The sequence below is a fragment of the Oncorhynchus clarkii genome, chromosome 2 (assembly GCF_045791955.1).
Source record: "Oncorhynchus clarkii lewisi isolate Uvic-CL-2024 chromosome 2, UVic_Ocla_1.0, whole genome shotgun sequence".
NCBI lineage: Eukaryota > Metazoa > Chordata > Actinopteri > Salmoniformes > Salmonidae > Oncorhynchus > Oncorhynchus clarkii.
The window spans coordinates 49155750-49179855 of NC_092148.1; the positions used below are offsets into that span (position 1 = coordinate 49155750).

Below are 24106 nucleotides of genomic sequence, written 5' to 3' on the forward strand. Positions count from 1 at the left end.
TTTTCTTCCAGAATGGTCCTGTATTTGGCTCCATCCATCTTCCCATCAAGTTTAACCATCTTCCCTGTCCCTGCTGAAGAAAAGCAGGCCCAAACCATGATGCTGCCACCACCATGTTTGACAGTGGGGATGGTGTGTTCAGCTGTGTTGCTTTTACGCCAAACATAACGTTTTGCATTGTTGCCAAAAAGTTCAATTTTGGTTTCATCTGACCAGAGCACCTTCTTCCACATGTTTGGTGTGTCTCCCAGGTGGCTTGTGGCAAACTTTAAACTACACTTTTTATGGATATCTTTAAGAAATGGCTTTCTTCTTGCCACTCTTCCATAAAGGCCAGATTTGTGCAATATACGACTGATTGTTGTCCTATGGACAGTCTCCCACCTCAGCTGTAGATCTCTGCAGTTCATCCAGAGTGATCATGGGCCTCTTGGCTGCATCTCTGATCAGTCTTCTCCTTGTATGAGCTGAAAGTTTAGAGGGACGGCCAGGTCTTGGTAGATTTGCAGTGGTCTGATACTCCTTCCATTTCAATATTATCGCTTGCACAGTGCTCCAAAGGATGTTTAAAGCTTGGGAAATCTTTTTGTATCCAAATCCGGCTTTAATCTTCTTCAAAACAGTATCTCGGACCTGCCTTGTTCTTCATGATGCTCTCTGCGCTTTTAACGGACCTCTGAGACTATCACAGTGCAGGTGCATTTATACGGAGACTTGATTACACACAGGTGGATTGTATTTATCATCATTAGTCATTTAGGTCAACATTGGATCATTCAGAGATCCTCACTGAACTTCTGGAGAGAGTTTGCTGCACTGAAAGTAAAGGGGCTGAATAATTTTGCACGCCCAATTTTTCAGTTTTTGATTTGTTCAAAAAGTTTGAAATATCCAATAAATGTCGTTCCACTTCATGATTGTGTCCCACTTGTTGTTGATTCTTCACAAAAAAATACAGTTTTATATCTTTATGTTTGAAGCCTGCAATGTGGCAAAAGGTCGCAAAGTTCAAGGGGGCCGAATACTTTCGCAAGGCACTGTATATATATATATATATATATATATATATATATATTTATATATACACACACATACATTGAGGGAAAAAAGTATTTGATCCCCTGCTGATTTTGTACGTTTGCCCACTGACAAAGAAATTATCAGTCTATAATTTTAATGGTAGGTTTATTTGAACAGTGAGAGACAGAATAACAAAAAAAAAGAAAAAAAAGAAAAACGCATGTCAAAAATTTTATAAATTGATTTGCATTTGAGGGAAATAAGTATTTGACCATTCTGCAAAACATTACTTAAGTACTTGGTGGAAAAACCCTTGTTGGCAATCAGAGGTCAGACATTTCTTGTAGTTGGCCACCAGGTTTGCACACATCTCAGGAGGGATTTTGTCCCACTCCTTTTTGCAGATCTTCTCTAAGTCATGAAGGTTTCGAGACTGACGTTTGGCGACTCGAACCTTCAGCTCCCTCCACAGATTTTCTATGGGATTAAGGTCTGGAGACTGGCTAGGACTCTCCAGGACCTTATTGTGCTTCTTCTTGAGCCACTCCTTTGTTGCCTTGGCCGTGTGTTTTGGGCCATTGTCATGCTGGAATACCCATCCACGACCCATTTTCAATGCCCTGGCTGATGGAAGGAGGTTCTCACCCAAGATTTTACGGTACATGGCCCCGTCCATCGTCCCTTTGATGCGGTGAAGTTGTTCTGTCCCGTTAGCAGAAATACACCCACAAAGCATAATGTTTCCACCTCCATGTTTGACGGTGGGGATGGTGTTATAGGCAGCATTCCTCCTCCTCCAACTCGGCGAGTTGAGTTGATGCCAAAAGCTCCATTTTGGTCTCATCTGACCACAACACTTTCACCCAGTTGTCCTCTGAATCATTCAGATGTTCATTGGCAAACTTCAGACGGGCATGAATATGTGCTTTCTTGAGCAGGGGGACCTTGCGGGCGCTGCAGGATTTCAGTCCTTCACGGCGTAGTGTGTTACCAATTGTTTTCTTGGTGACTATGGTCCCAGCTTCCTTGAGATCATTGACAAGATCCTCCTGTGTAGTTCTGGGCTGATTCCTCGTGGTTCTCATGACCATTGCAACTCCACGAGGTGAGATTTTGCATGGAGCCCCAAGCAGAGGGAGATGAATAGTTATTTTGTGTTTCTTCCATTTGCGAATAATCGCACCAATTGTTGTCACCTTCTCACCAAACTGCTTGACGATGGTCTTGTAGCCCATTCCAGCCTTGTGTAAGTCTACAATCTTGTCCCTGACATCCTAGGAGAGCTCTTTGGTCTTGGCCATGGTGGAGAGTTTGGAATCTGATTGATTGATTGCTTCTGTGGACAGGTGTCTTTTATACAGGTAACAAACTGAGATTAGGAGCACTGCCGTTAAGAGTGTGCTCCTAATCTCAGCTCGTTACCTGTATAAAAGACACTTGGGAGCCAGAAATCTTTCTGATTGAGAGGGGGTCGAATACTTATTTCCCTCATTAAAATGCAAATCAATTTATATCACTTTTGACATGCGTTTTTCTGGATTTTTTTGTTGTTATTCTGTCTCTCACTGTTCAAATAAACCTACCATTACAATTATAGACTGATCATCTTTGTCAGTGGGCAAACGTACAAAATCAGCAGGGGATCAAATACTTTTTTCGACTGACTGACTGACTATATATATATATATATATATATATATATATACATACACACACACACAGTGCCTTGCGAAAGTATTCTGCCCCCTTGAACTTTGCGACCTTTTGCCACATTTCAGGCTTCAAACATAAAGATATAAAACTGTATTTTTTTGTGAAGAATCAACAACAAGTGGGACACAATCATGAAGTGGAACGACATTTATTGGATATTTCAAACTTTTTTAACAAATCAAAAACTGAAAAATTGGTCGTGCAAAATTATTCAGCCCCTTTACTTTCAGTGCAGCAAACTCTCTCCAGAAGTTCAGTGAGGATCTCTGAATGATCCAATGTTGACCTAAATGACTAATGATGATAAATACAATCCACCTGTGTGTAATCAAGTCTCCGTATAAATGCACCTGCACTGTGATAGTCTCAGGGGTCCGTTAAAAGCGCAGAGAGCATCATGAAGAACAAGGAACACACCAGGCAGGTCCGAGATACTGTTGTGAATAAGTTTAAAGCCGGATTTGGATACAAAAAGATTTCCCAAGCTTTAAACATCCCAAGGAGCACTGTGCAAGCGATAATATTGAAATGGAAGGAGTATCAGACCACTGCAAATCTACCAAGACCTGGCCATCCCTCTAAACTTTCAGCTCATACAAGGAGAAGACTGATCAGAGATGCAGCCAAGAGGCCCATGATCACTCTGGATGAACTGCAGAGATCTACAGCTGAGGTGGGAGACTCTGTCCATAGGACAACAATCAGTCAGTCGTATATTGCACAAATCTGGCCTTTATGGAAGAGTGGCAAGAAGAAAGCCATTTCTTAAAGATATCCATAAAAAGTGTCGTTTAAAGTTTGCCACAAGCCACCTGGGAGACACACCAAACATGTGGAAGAATGTGCTCTGGTCAGATGAAACCAAAATTGAACTTTTTGGCAACAATGCAAAACGTTATGTTTGGCGTAAAAGCAACACAGCTGAACACACCATCCCCACTGTCAAACATGGTGGTGGCAGCATCATGGTTTGGGCCTGCTTTTCTTCAGCAGGGACAGGGAAGATGGTTAAAATTGATGGGAAGATGGATGGAGCCAAATACAGGACCATTCTGGAAGAAAACCTGATGGAGTCTGCAAAAGACCTGAGACTGGGACGGAGATTTGTCTTCCAACAAGACAATGATCCAAAACATAAAGCAAAATCTACAATGGAATGGTTCAAAAATAAACATATCCAGGTGTTAGAATGGCCAAGTCAAAGTCCAGACCTGAATCCAATCGAGAATCTGTGGAAAGAACTGAAAACTGCTGTTCACAAATGCTCTCCATCCAACCTCACTGAGCTCGAGCTGTTTTGCAAGGAGGAATGGGAAAAAATTTCAGTCTCTCGATGTGCAAAACTGATAGAGACATACCCCAAGCGACTTACAGCTGTAATCGCAGCAAAAGGTGGCGCTACAAAGTATTAACTTAAGGGGGCTGAATAATTTTGCACGCCCAATTTTTCATTTTTTGATTTGTTAAAAAAGTTTGAAATATCCAATAAATGTCGTTCCACTTCATGATTGTGTCCCACTTGTTGTTGATTCTTCACAAAAAAATACAGTTTTATATCTTTATGTTTGAAGCCTGAAATGTGGCAAAAGGTCGCAAAGTTCAAGGGGGGCGAATACTTTCGCAAGGCACTGTATGTATATACACACACTGCTCAAAAAAATAAAGGGAACACTTAAACAACACAATGTAACTCCAAGTCAATCACACTTCTGTGAAATCAAACTGTCCACTTAGGAAGCAACACTGATTGACAATACATTTCACATGCTGTTGTGCAAATGGAATAGACAACAGATGGAAAGTATAGGCAATTAGCAAGACACCCCCGATAAAGGAGTGGTTCTGCAGATGGTGACCACAGACCACTTCTCAGTTCCTATGCTTCCTGGCTGATGTTTCGGTCACTTTTGAATGCTGGCGGTGCTTTCACTCTAGTGGTAGCATGAGACGGAGTCTACAACCCACACAAGTGGCTCAGGTAGTGCAGCTCATCCAGGATGGAACATCAATGCGAGCTGTGGCAAGAAGGTTTGCTGTGTCTGTCAGCGTAGTGTCCAGAGCATGGAGGCGCTACCAGGAGACAGGCCAATACATCACGAGACGTGGAGGAGGCCGTAGGAGGGCAACAACCCAGCAGCAGGACCGCTACCGCCGCCTTTGTGCAAGGAGGAGCAGGAGGAGCACTACCAGTGCCCTGCAAAATGACCTCCAGCAGGCCACAATTGTGCATGTGTCTGCTCAAACGGTCAGAAACAGACTCCATGGGGGTGGTATGAGGGCCCGACGTCCACAGGTGGGGGTTGTGCTTACATCCCAACACCGTGCAGGACATTTGGCATTTGCCAGACAACACCAAGATTGGCAAATTCGCCACTGGCGCCCTGTGCTCTTCACAGATGAAAGCAGGTTCACACTGAGCACATCTGACTGCCATTAGGTACCGAGATGAGATCCTCAGTCCCCTTGTGAGACCATATGCTGGTGCGGTTGGCCCTGGGTTCCTCCTAACGCAAGACAATGCTAGACCTCATGTGGCTGGAGTGTGTCAGCAGTTCCTGCAAGAGGAAGGCATTGATGCTATGGATTGGCCCGCCCGTTCCCCAGACCTGAATCCAATTGAGCACATCTGGGACATCATGTCTCGCTACATCCACCAACGCCACGTTGCACCACAGACTGTCCAGGAGTAGGCGGATGCTTTAGTCCAGGTCTGGGAGGAGATCCCTCAGGAGACCATACGCCACCTCATCAGGAGCATGCCTAGGCGTTGTAGGGAGATCATACAGGCACGTGGAGGCCACACACACTACTGAGCCTCATTTTGACTTGTTTTAAGGACATTACATCAAAGTTGGATCAGCCTGTAGTGTGGTTTTCCACTTTAATTTTGAGTGTGACTCCAAATCCAGACCTCCATGGGTTGATAAATTTGATTTCCATTGATAAGTTTTGTGTGATTTTGTTGTCAGCACATTCAACTATGTAAAGAAAAAATGATTTAATAAGAATATTTCATTCATTCAGATCTAGGATGTGTTATTTTAGTGTTCCCTTTATTTTTTTGAGCAGTCTAGTCATCTAAAAATAGTCACTTTCCACTTAGTTTGCTAGGCTTTGCTTGGAAGAGTAGTTTATCATGCATTGTCTAGTGTAGGTAGTATAAACATTATTTTAGAAAGCATACATGGAAAGGGAAAGCCTAATGCAGATATAGTGATGTTACTACAGTACCTTGGGATTAGAACATTACAATAAACCTGGGTATAAAAATGATACTAGGCAGGAAGGGGAGAGTGGACCTCCCTTGTACATATGGGGACAATTCAAAATACAAAAAATATATTGTGTAAAACACAATCTGGACTCAAAGATTTTGCTTGACTAATGAACAAGACCTGGCAAATTCCATGTTGAATAATCCTGCAGTGTGTCTTCTAAAATGCCCGTATGACATTTTTCAGGAAGAGAGAGAAAGCAACAAGCTTTCATTCAGAAAACAGACTCCTCCTCTGAACCTAAAACAAAACGTGTCAATGACACCCAGAATGTAAAGAACAGTAACACGTGAGGTCATGGTAGAGAGCCTTTGGAGGAGGTGAAATCAGAGTGTAAATGTCAAACGGAAAGAAAGGTGTTTGTCTTTGTTTGAGATTGGATTCCCCTTCAGCAATGAGAAAGGCAGGCATAAGTGACGCTGGGACAAATCCTCACCAGATCATAACGCGTTTGAGACTTGAGACTTTGAGACTTACAAATCTCCCATTGACCTCAATTCTTGATTTACAAAAAAAACTGAGTTAAGCACATGGATCTCAAGTTAGGACTTTACACAATGTCCCAAAGGCTGAGTTTTTCCCTGACCTTGTGACTTCACAAAGAGAAATTAGGGGCTCTGTAAATGTGTTACTGTATGTTGTGACAGACAGAATACGCAGAGACATTTTCTTATCAATCACTTTACAGCTTTATCTACATGTAATTCAACTGCTGTTTATAGCAGTAGTTGAATTGATTTTCATTGAAACCAGAGGTGCTTTTGCTTTAAAATGATTTGGTTTTGACTAAATTGTGCCCATACAAACTCCCCTCTAGCCCTTGGTCCATATATAGAAGTAGTATACAGTCCAGTGTAGTGGTGAGGTGTGGCGTGTCCAGTAGTAGAGTACTGTACCTTGTCCTCCAGGGTACATGCAGCGGAAGGCCCTCCCCAGCTCCTCAGCCTGTACTCTGCCTGCCGGGGTCAGCTCCCCTCCCCACTTCAACACCAGCAGTAGAGACGGACCCTCCTTCGGACCTTCTGTACAACAATAATACACATGCATGCACACACACCTGCATTAGGTCCTGCAGTTAAATCACAAAAAAAAGCAGAAAGGGTCAAAAGTACACTACATGACCAAAAGTATGTGGACACCTGTCGAACATCTCATTCCAAAATCATTGGCATTAATATAGAGTTGGGTCACCCTTTGCTGCTATAACAGCCTCCACTCTTCTGGGAAGGCTTTCCACTAGATGTTGGAACATTGCTGCGGGGACTTGCTTCCATTCAGCCGCAAGAGCATTAGTGAGGTCGGGCAATGATGTTGGGCGATTAGGCCTGGCTCACAGTCAGCAATCCAATTCATCCCAAAGATGTTCGATGGGGTTGAGGTCAGGGCTCAGTGCAGGCCAGTCAAGTTCTTCCCCACCAATCTCGACAAACCAGGATCTCACTTTGCATTGTCATGCTAAAACAGGAAAGGGTCTTCCCCAAACTGTTGCCACAAAGTTGGAAGCACAGAATTGTCTAGAATGTCATTGTATGCTGTAGCGTTAATATTTCCCTTCACTGGAACTAAAGGGCCTAGCCCAAACCATGAAAAACAGACCCAGACCATTATTTATCCACCAAACTGTACTGTTCTCCTGGCATCTGCCAAACCCAGATGAATCCGTTGGACTGCCAGATGGTGAAGCGTGATTCATCAGAGAACGCGTTTCCATTGCTCCAGAGTCCAATGGCGGCTAGCTTTACATCACTCCAGCCGACGCTTGGCATTGCACATCTTAGGCTTGTGTGTGGCAGATCGGCCATGGAAACCCATTTCACGAAGCTCCAGATGAACAATTATTGTGCTGACGTTGCTTCCAGAGGCAGTTTGTGAAGACAAACTATTTTTACGAGCTACGAGCCTCAGCGGTCCTGTTCTGTGAATTTGTGTGGCTTACCACTTCACGATTGAGTCATTGTTGCTTCTAGACATTTCCACTTCACAATAACAGCACTTAGTTGACCGGGTCAGATCTAGCTGGGGAGAAATTTGACGAACTGTCTTGCTGGAAAGGTGGCATCCTACTGGATCAAGGTGCAACGTTGAAATTCACTGAACTCTTCAATAAGGCCATTCTACTGCCAATGTTTGTCTATGGAAATTGCATGGGTGTGTGCTCGATTTTAAAAACCTGTCAGCAACGGTTGTGGCTAAATTGCCATATCCACATACTTTTGTATATACAGTTGAAGTCGGAAGTTTACATACAAGATTTAATGACTCCAACCTAAGTGTTTTTCAACCACTCCAAACATTTCGTGTTAACACACTATAGTTTGGCATGACGCAAGTAATTTTGCCCCCAAAAAATGTACAGATTATTTAACTTATAATTCATTGTATCACAATTCCAGTGGGTCAGAAGTTTACATACACTAAGTTGACTGTGCCTTTAAACAGGTTGGAAAATTCCAGAAAATTATGTAATGGCTTTAGAAGCTTCGGATAGGCTAATTGACAACATTTAAGTAATTTGGACGTGTACCTGTGGATGTATTTCAAGACCTACTTTCAAACTCAGTGCCTCTTTACTTGACATAATGGGAAAATCAAAAGAAATCAGCCAAATTGGAGACTTCCACAAGTCTGGTTCATCCTTTGGAGCAATTTCCAAATGCCTGAAGGTACCACGGACATCTGTACAAACAATAGTACGCAAGTATAAACACCATGGGACCACACAACACCATGGGACCACACGTACTTTGGTGCGAAAAGAGCAAATCAATCCCAGAACAACAGCAAAGGACTTTGTGAAGATGCTGGAGGAAGCAGGTACAAAAGTATCTATATCCACAGTAAAATGAGTCCTATATCGACATAACCTGAAAGGCCGCTCAGCAAGGAAGAAGCCACTGCTCCAAAACCGCCATAAAAAAGCCAGACTATGGTTTGCAATTGCACATAGGGCCAAATACCGTACTTTTTGGAGAAATGTCCTCTGCTCTGATGAAACAAAAATAGAACTGTTTGCCATAACGACCATCGTTATGTTTGGAGGAAAAAGGGGGAGGCTTGCAAGCCAAAGAACACCATCCCAACGTGAAGCACGGGGGTGGCAGCATCATGTTGTGGGGGTGCTTTGCTGCAGGAGAGACTGGTGCACTTCACAAAATTGATGGCATCATGAGGCAGGAAAATTATGTGCGTATATTGAAGACATCAGTCAGGAAGTTAAAGCTTGGTCGCAAATGGGTCTTCCAAATGGACAATGACCCCAAGCATACTTCCAAAGTTGTGGCAAAATGGCTTAAGGACAACAGAGTCAAGGTATTAGAGTGGCCATCACAAAGCCCTGACCTCAATTCTATAGAAAATTTGTTGGCAGAACTGAATAAGCGTGTGCGAGCAAGGAGGCCTACAAACCTGACTCAGTTACACCAGCTCTGTCAGGAGGAATGGGACGAAATTCACCCAACTTATTGTAGGAAGCTTGTGGAAGGCTACCAAAAACGTTTGACCCAAGTTAAACAATTTAAAGGCAATGCTACCAAATACTAATTAAAGTGTATGTAAACTTCTGACCCACTGGGAATGTGTTGAAAGAAATAAAAGCTGAAATAAATCACTGTTCTATTATGCTGACATTTCACATTCTTAAATAAAGTGGTTATCCTAACTGACCTAAGACAGGGAATTTTTACTAGGATTAAAATGTCAGGAATTGTGAAAAACTGAATTTGAATGTATTTGGCTAAGATGCACGTAAACCTCCGACTTCAACTGTATAGTGCATGTGTAATCATGAACATGACCAGATAGAGTGTAAGGTTGTGACTCCCTACCTTCTTCCTCACTGGAAGCTTTGGGCTGTCCATTGGGCAGGTACGTGAGCTGCACTTTCCTGTTGATGCCTGAGAAATGTCCATACCTGGAAGACACACGGGGTATCTTCACTTAATGAAGCTTCAGTCATCATTATACATGTACAGCACACACACAAACCCAGACATGTGACATTGAACTCAACTCCAATCTAAATCTGTCAAGTCAGGAAGTACATTTAAAAAAGACCCACATTTTAAAAATATAAATATTTTCTTGGATTGAATTCAATTATTTATTGGACTGGATTTCAATTAATCACCTGAATGTTTAAAAAAATTCTCCCTCCCCATGGAATTGACTCCAACCTTGTTTGACACGTTTCATTTCAGAACCATGGTTGAGAACAGTCTCCCACTAGCTTCAAACGCTAGCTAGCAGGTGCTCAGTCTGTCAGTCAGTAAGTGGCTAGTTAGGCTAGGCTAAACTAGCTGCCTACCATGTTTCTGGAAACGTGTTTTGGATCGTTTTTTTTTGTTTGAACTTTGGACACCCGCTGTCACTGTGTGTCACTCTTAATCCCTCATGTGCCATACCAGCGCTGTCCTTTGGGATGTGACAGGCGTTTGGTTAAAGTGCATAGCACTCAGGGGTGAAAGACGACACCATTGGGATTCCACCCACCCGGTTGTGTAAAATTGTCTCTCGGCCTCCCCTGTGGTTTGCGATACAGTGCTGTGGCAATAGTGAGGGCTGCGCTATGTAACAGCAGCTGTTCAATGCACCGGCTATGATAATAATTTAGCATATCCGACACTAATAGAAACATACTGTCCTCTAATTGGAAAAAGTTCAGGAGTCCTTGGGACAAACATGTAATATGACAAAACTTACAGACCAAGTCCATGACGGCCGCGTGATGGAAAATGGATTTGATAGGCGATACGATCAGTGTTAACGACTGATCCTGGATTCCCCATTCCCCACAGCTTTAGCCCAACGCACACAGATCAAACGAGCAGGAGGACCTGCTCCAACAGACAATGAGTATGTTTACATGCGCAGGAATAATTCGATATTAAAACGGACTACGGCAGTAGGCAGATGATGCAAAAGTCATGTAAAACGCCTTAAATTTGGTTATCATAATCGGCGTAAGGTCAATTTCTAAATAAGCATACGCCAATTGAAACCTGTTTTTTTCTGCGCAATCTTTCAAAACTACTAAACAGTTAAAAAATAATAATAATAATTGGCATTCCAGCGGTGTTTCTCATCGAATCTAACTGAGCCAGCACAGGTAGCGCAAGCCTCCCTCTTTAGTGCGAGTGAAGTGAGTTTGGAACAACTGAAATGTATCTTAGAAGTAGTTTTCACATGCAAACTTTATATGTTTCGACTCATATGTTTACCAAAAATAACATGGTGACTGTGGTAGAAAGTTTATTTTAAATGGTTGATTTTCGGGAATTGATCAGAGTGCCATCAGGTAGCCTTATTTCAGATGTGTCCATGTAAACAGGATTATTATGGAAATTGTTCTTGCAAAGAATGTAAACGTTTTAATCAAACCATTATATTAATCTGACTATCCACAATAATCACGTTGTGTGCATGTAACCGTACTCAACTACATTGTGTCTGTTAAAGTCCTGTCTCTGGTTGGGACACTCAAGGACATTCAGAGACTTGTCCCGAAGCCACTCCTGCATCGTCTTGGCTGATGCTTAGGTTCTTGGTCCTGTTGGAAGGGGAACCTTCACCCCAGTCTAAGGTCCTCAGCGCTCTGGAGCAGGTTTTCATAAAGGATCTCTCTGTACTTCGCACTGTTCATCTTTTCCTTGACTAGTTTCCCAGTCCCTGCCATTGAAAAGAAATCCCCACAGCAAGATGCCGCCACCACCACGCTTCACCGTAGGGATAAGTGCTAGGTTTCAGACCAAAGAGGTCAACTAGGTTTTATCAGACCAGAGAATCTTGTTTCTCATGGTCTGAGTCTCTACAGAGACCTGAAAATAGCTGTTCAGCAACGCTCCCCATCCAACCTGACAAAACTTGAGAGGATCTGCAGAGAAGAACGGGAGTAACTCCCCAAATACAGGTGTGCCAAGCTTGTAGCGTCATACCCAAGATGACTGGATGCTGTAATCGCTGGCAAAGGTGCTTCAAAAGTACTGAGTAAACGGTCGGAATACTTATGTAAATGTGATATTTCAGTTTTTAAATTTGCAAACATTTCTAAAAACCTTAGTGATTATGAGGTATAGCGTGTAGATTGATGAGAATATTTTTTTTAAATCAATTTTAGAGTAAAGCTGTAACGTAACAAAATGTGGGGGAAAAAAATCAAGTGTATGTATAAAAAAACAACTAAATAAATTAAAATATACAGTACCAGTCAAAAGTTTGGAGATACCTACTCATTCAAGGGTTTTGCTTTATCTTTACTATTTTCTACATTGTAGAATAATAGCGAAGACATCAAAACTATGAAATAACACATATGAAATAACACAAATGTAGTAACCAAAAAATATCTAAATAAAATAAAGAGTTAAACAAATCAAAATATATTTTATATTTGATTTTCTAAGTAGCCACCCTTTGCCTTGATGATAGCTTTGCACACTCTTGGCATTCTCTCAACCAGCTTCATGAGGTAGTCACCTGGAATGCATTTCAATTAACAGGTGTGCCTTGTTAAAAGTACATTTCTTAATCCGTTTGAGCCAATCAGTTGTGTTGTGACAAGGTAGGGGTGGTTTACAGAATATATTTTATTTACCTTTTTACTAGGAAAGTCAGTTAAGAACAAATTCTTATTTACAATGACAGATAGCCCTATTTGGTAAAATATCAAGTCCATATTATGGAAAGAACAGCTCAAAATAAGCAAATAAATGACAGTCCATCATTACTTTAAAAGACATGAAGGTCAGTCAATACAGAAAATGTCAAGAACTTTTAACTTTTCTTCAACTTCAAAGGATAAATTGATTAGAGTTAACTGCACCTCAGATTGCAGCCCAAATAAAAGTAACAGACAGAACAACATCAACTGTTCATAGGAGAATCAGGCCTTCATTGTCGAATTGCTGCAAAGAAACCACTACCATCTCTGTACTTTGCTCTGTTAATCTTTCCCTTGATCCAGACTAGTCTCCCTGTCACTAAAAAACATCCCTACAGCATGATGCTGCCACCACCATGCTTCACCATAGGGATGGTGCCAGGTTCCCTCCAGATGTGACGCTTGGCATTCAGTCCAAAGAGTTCAATCTTAGTTTCATCAGACCAGAGAATCCTGTTTCTCATGGTCTGAGAGTCCTTTAGGCAAACTCCAAGCGGGCTGTTATGTGGCTTTTACTGAGGAGACGCTTCCATCTGTCATCTCCCTGACCAAGGCCTTTCCCCCCCGATTGCTCAGTTTGGTTGAGCGGCCAGCTCTAGGAAGAGCCTTGGTAGTTCCAAACTTCTTCCACTGTGTTCTTGGGGACATTCAACGCTGCAGCAATTTTGGGTACCCTTCCCCAGTTCTGTGCAGTAACACAATCCTATCTCGGAGCTCTACAGACAATTCCTTCAACCGCATGGCTTGGTTTTTGTTCTGACATGCAGTGTCAACTATGGGACCTTATATAGACAGGTGTGTGCGACATTCCAAATCATGTCCAAATCAATTGAATTTACCACAGATGGACTCCAATCAAGTTGTAGAAACATCAAGGATGATCAATGAAAACAGGATGCAACTGAGCTAAATTTCAAGTCTCATTGCAAAGAGTCTGAATACTTATGTAAATAAGGTATCTTTTTTTTCTTCACTTCGTCATTATGGGGTATTGTGTGTATACATTTATACATTTATAAAAAAAAAATCTATTTCAAAATAAGGCTGTAAGAAAATGTGGAAAAAAGTCAAGAAGTCTGAATACTTTCCGAATGCACTGTAAATACACAGTACCAGTCAAAAGTTGACACTTACTCATTCAAGGGTTCTTTTTGTACTATTTTCTACATTGTAGAATAATAGTGAAGACATCAAAACTATGAAATAACACATATGGAATCACGTAGTAACCAAAAGAAAGTGTTAAATAAAAACATATTTGATGACAGCTCTGTAGACTCTTGACATTCTCTCAACCAGCTTCAACTGGAATGCTTTTCCAACATTCTTGAAGGAGTTCCCACATATGCTGAGCACTTGCTGGCTGCTTTTCCTTCACTCTGCGGTCCAACTCATTCCAAACCATCTCAATTGGGTTGAGGTCGGGGGATTGTGGAGGCCAGGTCATCTGATACAGCACTCCATCACTCTCCTTCTTGGTCAAATAGCCCTTACACAGCCTGGAGGTGTGATGGGTCATTGTCCTGTTGAAAAACAAATTATAGTCCCACTAAGCGCAAACCAGATGGTATGGCATATCGCTGCAGAATGCTGTGGTAGCCATGCTGGTTAAGTGTGCCTTGAATTCTAAATATATCAGACAGCATCACAAGCAAAGTACCCCCACACATCCTCCTCCTCCATGCTTCACGGTGGGAAGCACACATGCGGAGATCATCCATTCAACTACTAGGCCTCTCACAAAGACACGGTGGTTGGAACCAAAAATCGCAAATTTGGACTCAGACCAAAAGGCCAGATTTCCAAATCAAATCAAATCAAATTTTATTTGTCACATACACATGGTTAGCAGATGTTAATGCGAGTGTAGCGAAATGCTTGTGCTTCTAGTTCCGACAATGCAGTAATAACCAACAAGTAATCTAACTAACAATTCCAAAACTACTGTCTTGTACACAGTGTGAGGGGATAAAGAATATGTACATAAGGATATATGAATGAGTGATGGTACAGAGCAGCATAGGCAGATACAGTAGATTGTATCGAGTACAGTATATACATATGAGATGAGTATGTAAACAAAGTGGCATAGTTAAAGTGGCTAGTGGTACATGTATTACATAAGGATACAGTCGATGATATAGAGTACAGTATATACGTATGCATATGAGATGAATAATGTAGGGTAAGTAACATTATATAAGGTAGCATTGTTTAAAGTGACTAGTGATATATTTACATCATTTCCCATCAATTCCCATTATTAAAGTGGCTGGAGTTGAGTCAGTGTCAGTGTGTTGGCAGCAGCCACTCAATGTTAGTGGTGGCTGTTTAACAGTCTGATAGCCTTGAGATAGAAGCTGTTTTTCAGTCTCTCGGTCCCAGCTTTGATGCACCTGTACTGACCTCGCCTTCTGGATGATAGCGGGGTGAACAGGCAGTGGCTCGGGTGGTTGATGTCCTTGATGATCTTTATGGCCTTCCTGTGACATCGGGTGGTGTAGGTGTCCTGGAGGGCAGGTAGTTTGCCCCCGGTGATGCGTTGTGCAGACCTCACTACCCTCTGGAGAGCCTTACGGTTGAGGGCGGAGCAGTTGCCGTACCAGGCGGTGATACAGCCCGCCAGGATGCTCTCGATTGTGCATCTGTAGAAGTTTGTGAGTGCTTTTGGTGACAAGCCGAATTTCTTCAGCCTCCTGAGGTTGAAGAGGCGCTGCTGCGCCTTCTCTTCACAATGCTGTCTGTGTGAGTGGACCAATTCAGTTTGTCTGTGATGTGTATGCCGAGGAACTTAAAACTTGCTACCCTCTCCACTACTGTTCCATCGATGTGGATAGGGGGGTGTTCCCTCTGCTGTTTCCTGAAGTCCACAATCATCTCCTTAGTTTTCCTTAGTTGTAATGTCCATTGCTCGTGTTTCTTGGCCCAAGCAAGTCTCTTCTTATTATTGGTGTCCTTCAGTAGTGGTTTCTTTGCAGAAATTCAACCAAGAAATCTCACAAATGTACTTTTAACAAGGCACACCTGTTAATTGAACTGCATTCCAAGTGACTACCTCATTTAGCTGGTTGAGAAAATGCCAAGAGTGTGCAAAACGTTTGACTAGTACTCTTTCTGTGTGTGTGTGTACAGTTGAAGTCGGAAGTTCACATACACTTAGGTTGGAGTCATTAAAACTCATTTTTCAACCACTCCACAAATTTCTTGTTAACAAATTATAGTTTTGGCAAGTCGGTGAGGACATCTACTTCGTGCATGACACGAAGTCATTTTTCCAACAATTGTTTACAGACAGATTATTTCACCTATAATTCACAATTCCAGGGGGTCAGATGTTTACATACACTACGTTGACTGTGCCTTTAAACAGCTTGGAAAACTCCAGAAAATGATGTCATGGCTTTAGAAGCTTCTGATAGGCCAATTGACATCATTTGAGTCAATTGGAGGTGTAAATGTGGATGTATTTCAAGGCCTACCTTTAAACTCAGTGCCTATGCTTGAAATAATGGCAAAATCAAAAGAAATCAGCCAAGACCTAAGAAAACAAATTTGTAGACCTCCACAAGTCTGGTTCATCTTTGGGAGCAATTTCTAAACACCTGAAGGTATCACGTTCATCTGTACAAACAATAGTACGCAAGTATAAACTCCATGGGACCACGCAGCCGTCATACCGCTCAGGAAGGAGACGTGTTCTGTCTCCTAGAGATGAACGTACTTTGGTGCGAAAAGTGCAAATCAATCCCAGAACAACAGCAAAGGACTTTGTGAAGATGTTGGAGGAAGCAGGTACTAAAGTATCTATATCCACAGTAAAACGAGCCCTATATTGACATAACCCTGAAAGGCCGCTCAGCAAGAAAGAAGCCACTGCTCCAATACCGCCATAAAAAAGCCAGACTACGGTTTGCAACTGCACATGGGGACAAAGATAGTACTTTTTGGAGAAATGTCCTTTGGTCTGATGATACAAAAATAGAACTGTTTGGCATAATGGCCATTGTTATGTTTGGAGGATAAAGTGGGAGGCTTGCAAGCCGAAGAATACCATCCCAACCGTGAAGCACGGGGGTGGCAGCATCATGTTGTGGGGATCATTTGCTGCAGGAGGGACTGGTGCACTTCACAAAATAGATAGCATCATTAGGATGGAAAATGATGTGGATATATTAAAGCAACATCTCAAGACATCAGTCAGGAAGTTAAAGCTTGGTCGCAAATGGGTCTTCCGAAATGGACAATGACGCCAAACATACTTCCAAAGTTGTGGCAAAATGGCTTAAGGACAATAAAGTCAAGGTATTGGAGTGGCCATCACAAAGCCCTGACCTCAATCCTATAGACAATTTGTGGGCACAACTAAATAGCGTGTGCGAGCAAGGAGGGCTACAAACCTGACTCAGTTACACCAGCTCTGCAATGCTATCAAATACTAATTGAGTGTATGTAAACTTCTGACCCACTGGGAATGTGATGAAAGAAATAAAAGCTGAAATAAATCATTCTCTCTACTATTATTCTGACATTTCACATTCTTAAAATAAAAGTGGTGATCCCAACTGACCTAAGACAAGGGAATCTTTACTAGGATTAAATGTCAGGAATTGTGAAAATGTTTAATGTACTTTGGCTAAGGTGTATGTAAACTTCCGAATTTAACTGTATATTTTTTAAACATACTGAAATGACTCTGGGCCTTTGTATTTGATCCAACGAAGAATGTTGTCCTTGGTTATTGTCAATGAGGTGCTAATGGTAACTGGTTAATATGCAATCCCATACCATTATCAACGGGCTCAAACAGTAAGCCTACATATAGTACACAGAGGATGAGAAAAGTGAGGAGGAGGGCGAAGGGATAGTGAGAGGAATTACAGGGCAACTTTCAGAACGACATGCATTGTAGACAACAAAGCACTCTCCCAAACGCACGTGGACACACGCACACTGTTGTGGCTAGTGTTCCCTGATTCTAAGTGCAGTATAACATCCCTCATCATTCTGAATAGGGGTTAATGGTAGCAGTGGTTACAGTGAGTGCGGAGAACAAGGAGGAGTGAACCTCTTCCTTTATAAGGGACGGGGACGGGGGGGGGGGGGGAGAGGCGCGTACTGAGTGTCATTCAAGCTGGATTCCCTTTGGAGAGATAGAAAGGAGGGAGGAAAAGAGATAGGGAGGAAAAGAGTTAGAGACGCATGGAGGAGGGGGTTCACAAAGTAAATGTGAAATCTACTAGGCTGGAGTGGGCTTAGTGAATAAGGCTAATTCAATCTGTGTATTGGGCTACAGACACACACAGCAATGACACAGGAGGTTTCTACACCAACGCGTCACAGACACAGCAGAGCAGATGCATGGTCGATAAAATGGACTGATCAGGGCATGATGTCTGTGTGTGTGTGTGCCTATAACCCAGCCATAAGCGTCTCACTCACATCTCCAGGACAGTCTTGAGCTGCTCCAGTTTACCCTTCTTCTCCTCGATCTCACAGTCCGTGTGCTGCCCCAACTCAGCCAGTAGGAGCCGGGCAATGTCCAGCACCTCCTACACACACACACACACACACTAATTTGTCAAAGTGCTTAACAGCAACCAAAGCCTTAACCCCTACAAAGAGCAAGCGAAGGCAACAGTGGCCAGGAAATACTTCCAGATGGAAGAAACATTGACGAACTGGATTAGAAGTAGAGGCCATACACAGCACTACCATATTGTCGTAAATAGAGTTCCCCTCAACAGAGGAACACACTGCAGGTTCCTGGGTTACAGGCAAAGAAGATATACTTGGACTGACCTGTAGCTGTTTGGGCTTCTTCAACTTCAGTTTCCCTGACTTGTACCCTCCGTACTTCTCAAACAGCTCAAAGAACCTGAAAATAAGACGCAACGGAAACAACATTGAGACACAACGGGACTGGGGAAGGTGATTTACAAGTTGTATTTGTTATATGACGTTGATCAGAAAGTCATTAAACGTTGTGTGTCAAATTCTGTCCACTGGGAATGGGGAGAGGGGGAATTTGAGGAGCAGGCGATGTATCCACTGGGAATGAGGAGAGGGGGCATTTGAGGAGCAGGTGATGTATCCACTGGGAATGAGGAGAGGGGGCATTTGAGGAGCAGGCGATGTGTCCACTGGGAATGGGGAGAGGGGGCATTTGAGGAGCAGGCGATGTGTCCACTGGGAATGGGGAGAGGGGGCATTTGAGGAGCAAGAGATGTGTCCACTGGGAATGGGGAGAGGGGGCATTTGAGGAGCAGGCAATGTATCCACTGGGAATGGGGAGAGGGGGCATTTGAGGAGCAGGTGATGTATCCACTGGGAATGGGGAGAGGGGGCATTTGGGGAGCATGAAGACGTATCCACTGGGAATGGGGAGAGGGTGTATTTGGGTAGCAGGAAACAGGAAGATGTACAGACTCACAGAGGGTGTCTGACTTCCATCTTCATTTTCTGTTTGGGGGTGCGGTCTCCGTGGCGGATGATGGCGATGACACAGCGCAGCTCCATCCTGCGGGACAGGTGACATTAAGTTTGCAAAGCTTTGGATAACTTACCAAAGTTACTGGAATACTCAGTCATTTATACTTGAAAAACACACAAACATACAGTTGAAGTTTACATACACCTTAGCCAAATGCAGGTAAACTCAGTTTTTCACAATTCCTGACGTTCAATCCTAGTAAAAAAATCCCTGTCTTAGGTCAGTTAGGATCACCACTTTATTTAAAAATGTGAAATGTCAGCATAATAGTAGAGTGATTTATTTCAGCTTTTATTTCTTTCATCACATTCCCAGTGGGTCAGTATTAGTATTTGGTAGCATTGCCTTTAAATTGTTTAACTTGGGTCAAATGTTTCAGGTAGCCTTCCACAAGCTTCCCACAATAAATTGGGTGAATTTTGGCCCATTCCTCCTGACAGAGCTGGTGTAACTGAGTCAGGTTTGTAGCCCTCCTTGCTCGCACATGCTTTTTCAGTTCTGCCCACACATTTCTATAGGATTGAGGTCAGGGCTTTGTGATGGCCCCTCCAATACCTTGACTTTGTTGTCCTTAAGCCATTTTGCCACAACTTTGGAAGTACGCTTGGTGTCAGTGTCTATTTCGCAAGACCCATTTGCGACCAAGCTTTAACTTCCTGACTGATGTCTTGAGATGTTGCTTCAATATATCAATTTTCCTGCATCATGATGCAATCTATTTAGTGAAGTGCACCAGTCCTCCCTGCAGCAAACCACCCCCACAACATGATGCTGCCACCCCCATGCTTCACGGTTTGGATGGTGTTCTTCGGCTTGCAAGCCTCCCCCTTTATCCTCCAAACATAACGATGGTCATTATGGCAAAACAGTTCTATTTTTGTATCATCAGACCAGAGGACATTTCTCCAAAACAAACAATCTTTGTCCCCATGTGCAGTTGCAAACCGTAGTCTGGCTTTATGGCGGTTTTGGAGCAGTGGCTTCTTCCTTGCTGAGCGGCCTTTCAGGTTATGTCAATATAGGGCTTGTTTTACTGTGGATATAAATACTTTTGTTCCGGTTTCTTCCAACATCTTCACAAGGTCCTTTGCTGTTGTTCTGCGATTGATTTGCACTTTCACACCAAAGTACGTTCATCTCTAGGAGACATAACACGTCTCCTTCCTGAGGGTTATGACGGCTGCGTGGTCCCATGGTGTTTATACTTGCGTACTATTGATTGTACAGATGAACCTGGTACCTTCAGGCTTTTGGAAATTGCTTCCAATGATGAACCAGACTTGTGTAGGTCTACAATTTTTTTTCCTGAGGTCTTGGCTGATATCTTTTGATTTTCCCATGATGTCAAGCAAAGAGGCACTGAGTTTGAAGGTAGGCCTTGAAATACATCCACATGTACACCTCCAATTGACTCAAATGATGTCAATTAGCCTATCAGAAGCTTCTAAAGCTATGATATAACTTTCTGGAATTTTCCAAACTGTTTAAAGGCACAGTCAACTTCTTGTACGTAAACTTCTGACTCACTGGAATTATAATACAGTGAATTATAAGTGTAATAATCTGTCTGTAAACATTTTTGGAAACATTACTTGTGTCATGCACAAAGTAGATGTCCTCACCGACTTGCCAAAACAATCGTTTGTTAACAAGAAATTTGTGGAGTGGTTGAAAAAACTGAGTTTTAATGACTACAACCTAAGTGTATGTAAACTTCCGACTTCAACTGTGCCTATATACACATAAATTCATCAAAAAAAGAAACATCCCTTTTTCAGGACCCCGTCTTTCGATAACTCGTAAAAATCCAAATAACTTCACATATCTTCATTGTAAAGGATTTAAACACTGTTTCCCATGCTAATAAACAATTAATGAACATGCACCTGTGGAACGGTCGTTAAGACACTAACAGCTTACAGACAGTAGGTAATTAAGGTCACAGTTATGACATCTTAGGACACTAAAGAGGCCTTTCTACTGACTCTGAAAAACACCAAAAGAAAGATGCCCAGGGTCCCATCTCAACTGCGTGAACGTGGATTAGGTATAATGCAAGGAGGCATGAGGACTGCAGATGTGGCCAGGGCAATAAATTGCAATGTCCGTAATGTGAGACGCCTAAGACAGCGCTACAGGGAGACAGGACGGACAGCTGATCGTCCTCGCAGTGGCAGACCATGTGTAACAACACCTGCACAGGATCGGTACATCCGAACATCACACCTGCGGGACAGGTACAGGATGGCAACAACAACTGCCCGAGTTACACCAGGAACGCACAATCCCTCCATCAGTGCTCAGACTGTCCTCAATAGGCTGAGAGAGGCTGGACTGAGGGCTTGTAGGCCTGTTGTAGGCAGGTCCTCACCAGACATCACCGGCAACAACGTCGCCTATGGGCACAAACCCACCGTCGCTGGACCAGACAGGACTGGCAAAAAGTGCTCTTCAGTGACGAGCCGCAGTTTTGTCTCACCAGGGTTGATGGTCGGATTCGCGTTTAAGGATTGATGGTCGGATTCGTCGAAGAAATGAGCATTACACCGAGGACTGTACTCTGGAGTGGGATCGAGGTGGAGGGTCCGACATGGTCTGGGGCGGTGTGTCACAGAATCATCAGACTGCCTGCAATGACAATCAATGCTGTGCGTTACAGGGAAGACATCCTCCTCCCTCGTGGTACCCTTCCTGCAGGCTCATCCTGACATGACCCTCCAGCATGACAATGCCACCAGCCATACTGCTCGTTCTGTGAATGATTTCCTGCAAGACAGGAATGTCAGTGTTCTGCCATGGTCAGCGAAGAGCACGGATCTCAATCCCATTGAGCACGTCTGGGACCTGTTGGATCGGAGGGTGAGGTCTAGGGCCATTCCCCCCAGAAATGTCCGGGAATTTGCAGGTGCCTTGGTGGAAGAGTGGGGTAACATCTCACAGCAAGAACTGGCAAATCTGGTGCAGTCCATGAAGAGGAGATGCACTGCAGTACTTAATGCAGCTGGTGGCCACACCAGATACTGACTGTTACTTTTGATTTTGACCACCCCTTTGTTCAGGGACACATTATCCCATTTCTGTTAGTCACATGTCTGTGGAACTTGTTCAGTTTATGCCTCAGTTGTTGAATCTTGCTACGTTCATACTAGAGGTCGACCGATTATGATTTTTTTCAACGCTGATACCGATTATTGGAGGACCAAAAAAGCCAATACCGATTAAATCAGCCGATTTTAAAAAGATTGATTTGTAATAATGACAATTACAACAACTGAATTAACACTTATTTTAACTTAATATAATACATCAATAAAATCAATTTAGCCTCAAGTAGATAATGAAACATGTTCAATTTGGTTTAAATAATGCAAAAACAAAGTGTTGGAGAAGAACGTAAAAGTGCAATATGTGCTATGTAAGAAAGCTAACGTTTCAGTTCCTTGCTCAGAACATGAGAACATATGAAAGCTGGTGGTTCCTTTTAACATGAGTCTTCAATATTCCAAAGTAAGAAGTTTTAGGTTGTAGTTATTATAGGACTATTTCCCTCTATACCATTTGTATTTCATTAACCTTTGACTATTGGATGTTCTTATAGGCACTTTAGTATTGCCAGTGTAACAGTATAGCCTCCGTCCCTCTCCTCGTTCCTCCCTGGGCTCGAACCAGCAACACAACGACAACAGCCACCACATCGAAGCAGCGTTACCCATGCAGAGCCAGCGAAACAACCACCCCAAGGTTCAGAGCAAGTGAAGTTTGAAACGCTATTAGTGAGCGCTAACTAGCCAGCCATTTCACTTCGGTCACACCAGCTTCATCTCGGGAGTTGATAGGTTTGAAGTCATAAACGCAATGCTTGACGCACAACGAAGAGCTGCTGGCAAAACGCACGCGAAAGTGCTGTTTGAATGAATGTTTACGCGCCTGCTTCTGCCTACCACCGCTCAGTCAGATACTTGTATGCTCAGTCAGATTATATGCAACACAGGACACGCTAGATAATATCTAGTAATATCATCAACCATGTGTAGTTAACTAGTGATTATGATTGATTGTTTTTTATAAGATAAGTTTAATGCTAGCTAGCAACTTACCTTGGCTTACTGCATTTGCGTAACAGGCAGTCTCCTTGTGGAGTGCAACGAGAGAGAGGCAGGTTGTTATTGCGTTGGACTAGTTAACTGTAAGTTTGCAAGATTGGATCCCCCGAGCTGACAAGGTGAAAATCTGTCTTTCTGCCCATGAACGAGGCAGTTAACCCACCGTTCGTAGGCCGTCATTGAAAATAAGAATGTGTTCTTAACCGACTTGCCTAGTTAAATAAAGATTAAATAAAGATTTTTAAAAATACCGATTTCCGATTGTTATGAAAACTTGAAATCAGCCCTAATTAAATCAGCCATTCCGATTAATCGGTCGACCTCTAGTTCATACAAATATTTACACATGTTAAGTTTGCTGAAAATAGTTTACATATACATACGCACACACACACACAGTATACATTTTTTTATATCCGTGTCAATACTATCCATGAGTCTCTAGTGGGTAGACCATATGGTTAACAATGGCCTTATTTTCAAATAATTCCACAACTCTTCCAACTATTTACACTTTTGTGGTTAATACATGATTCCATGTGTTATTTCATAGTTTTGAGGTCTTCCCTATTATTCTACAAAGTAGAAAACAGTAAAAATAAAGAAGAACGATATAATGAGTAGGTGTCCAAACGTTTGACTGGTACTGTATATTACATGCGATAAGGCCACACAGAGGGCCAGAGATAATTCCAGACACCTGTGATAATCTGAAGTACCCAAAAAGGCCACTAGAAGTCATGTTATAAAATTCCCCCCAAAACCTTGAAAGTTATCACATGCTGGTAGTTTACTGGTAAACTTAGAAAGCTTCCAGTAATGTACCCTCCCTTTGCAACTCTAGGTGACA

The 24106-nt window shown here is 42.6% G+C and overlaps 1 protein-coding gene across 11 annotated transcripts in view; it reads right to left on the reverse strand.

Moving 5' to 3' along the window:
* LOC139368777 (inositol hexakisphosphate and diphosphoinositol-pentakisphosphate kinase 1-like) overlaps positions 1–24106 on the reverse strand; it is a 73864-nt gene that overhangs the window by 37976 nt on the left and 11782 nt on the right. For 6 of the 11 annotated variants that reach the window (XM_071108174.1, XM_071108129.1, XM_071108120.1 and 3 more), the window contains exons 11-16: positions 19094–19180; positions 18463–18538; positions 18103–18212; positions 17780–17803; positions 9833–9918; positions 6905–7030 (exon numbers count right to left, since the gene is read on the reverse strand). In XM_071108174.1, the coding sequence (XP_070964275.1) occupies positions 6905–7030; positions 9833–9918; positions 17780–17803; positions 18103–18212; positions 18463–18538; positions 19094–19180 (509 nt within the window). The remainder of the gene's footprint in view (positions 1–6904; positions 7031–9832; positions 9919–17779; positions 17804–18102; positions 18213–18462; positions 18539–19093; positions 19181–24106) is intronic. The other 5 variants (XM_071108182.1, XM_071108165.1, XM_071108147.1 and 2 more) reach the window with 1 other exon arrangement.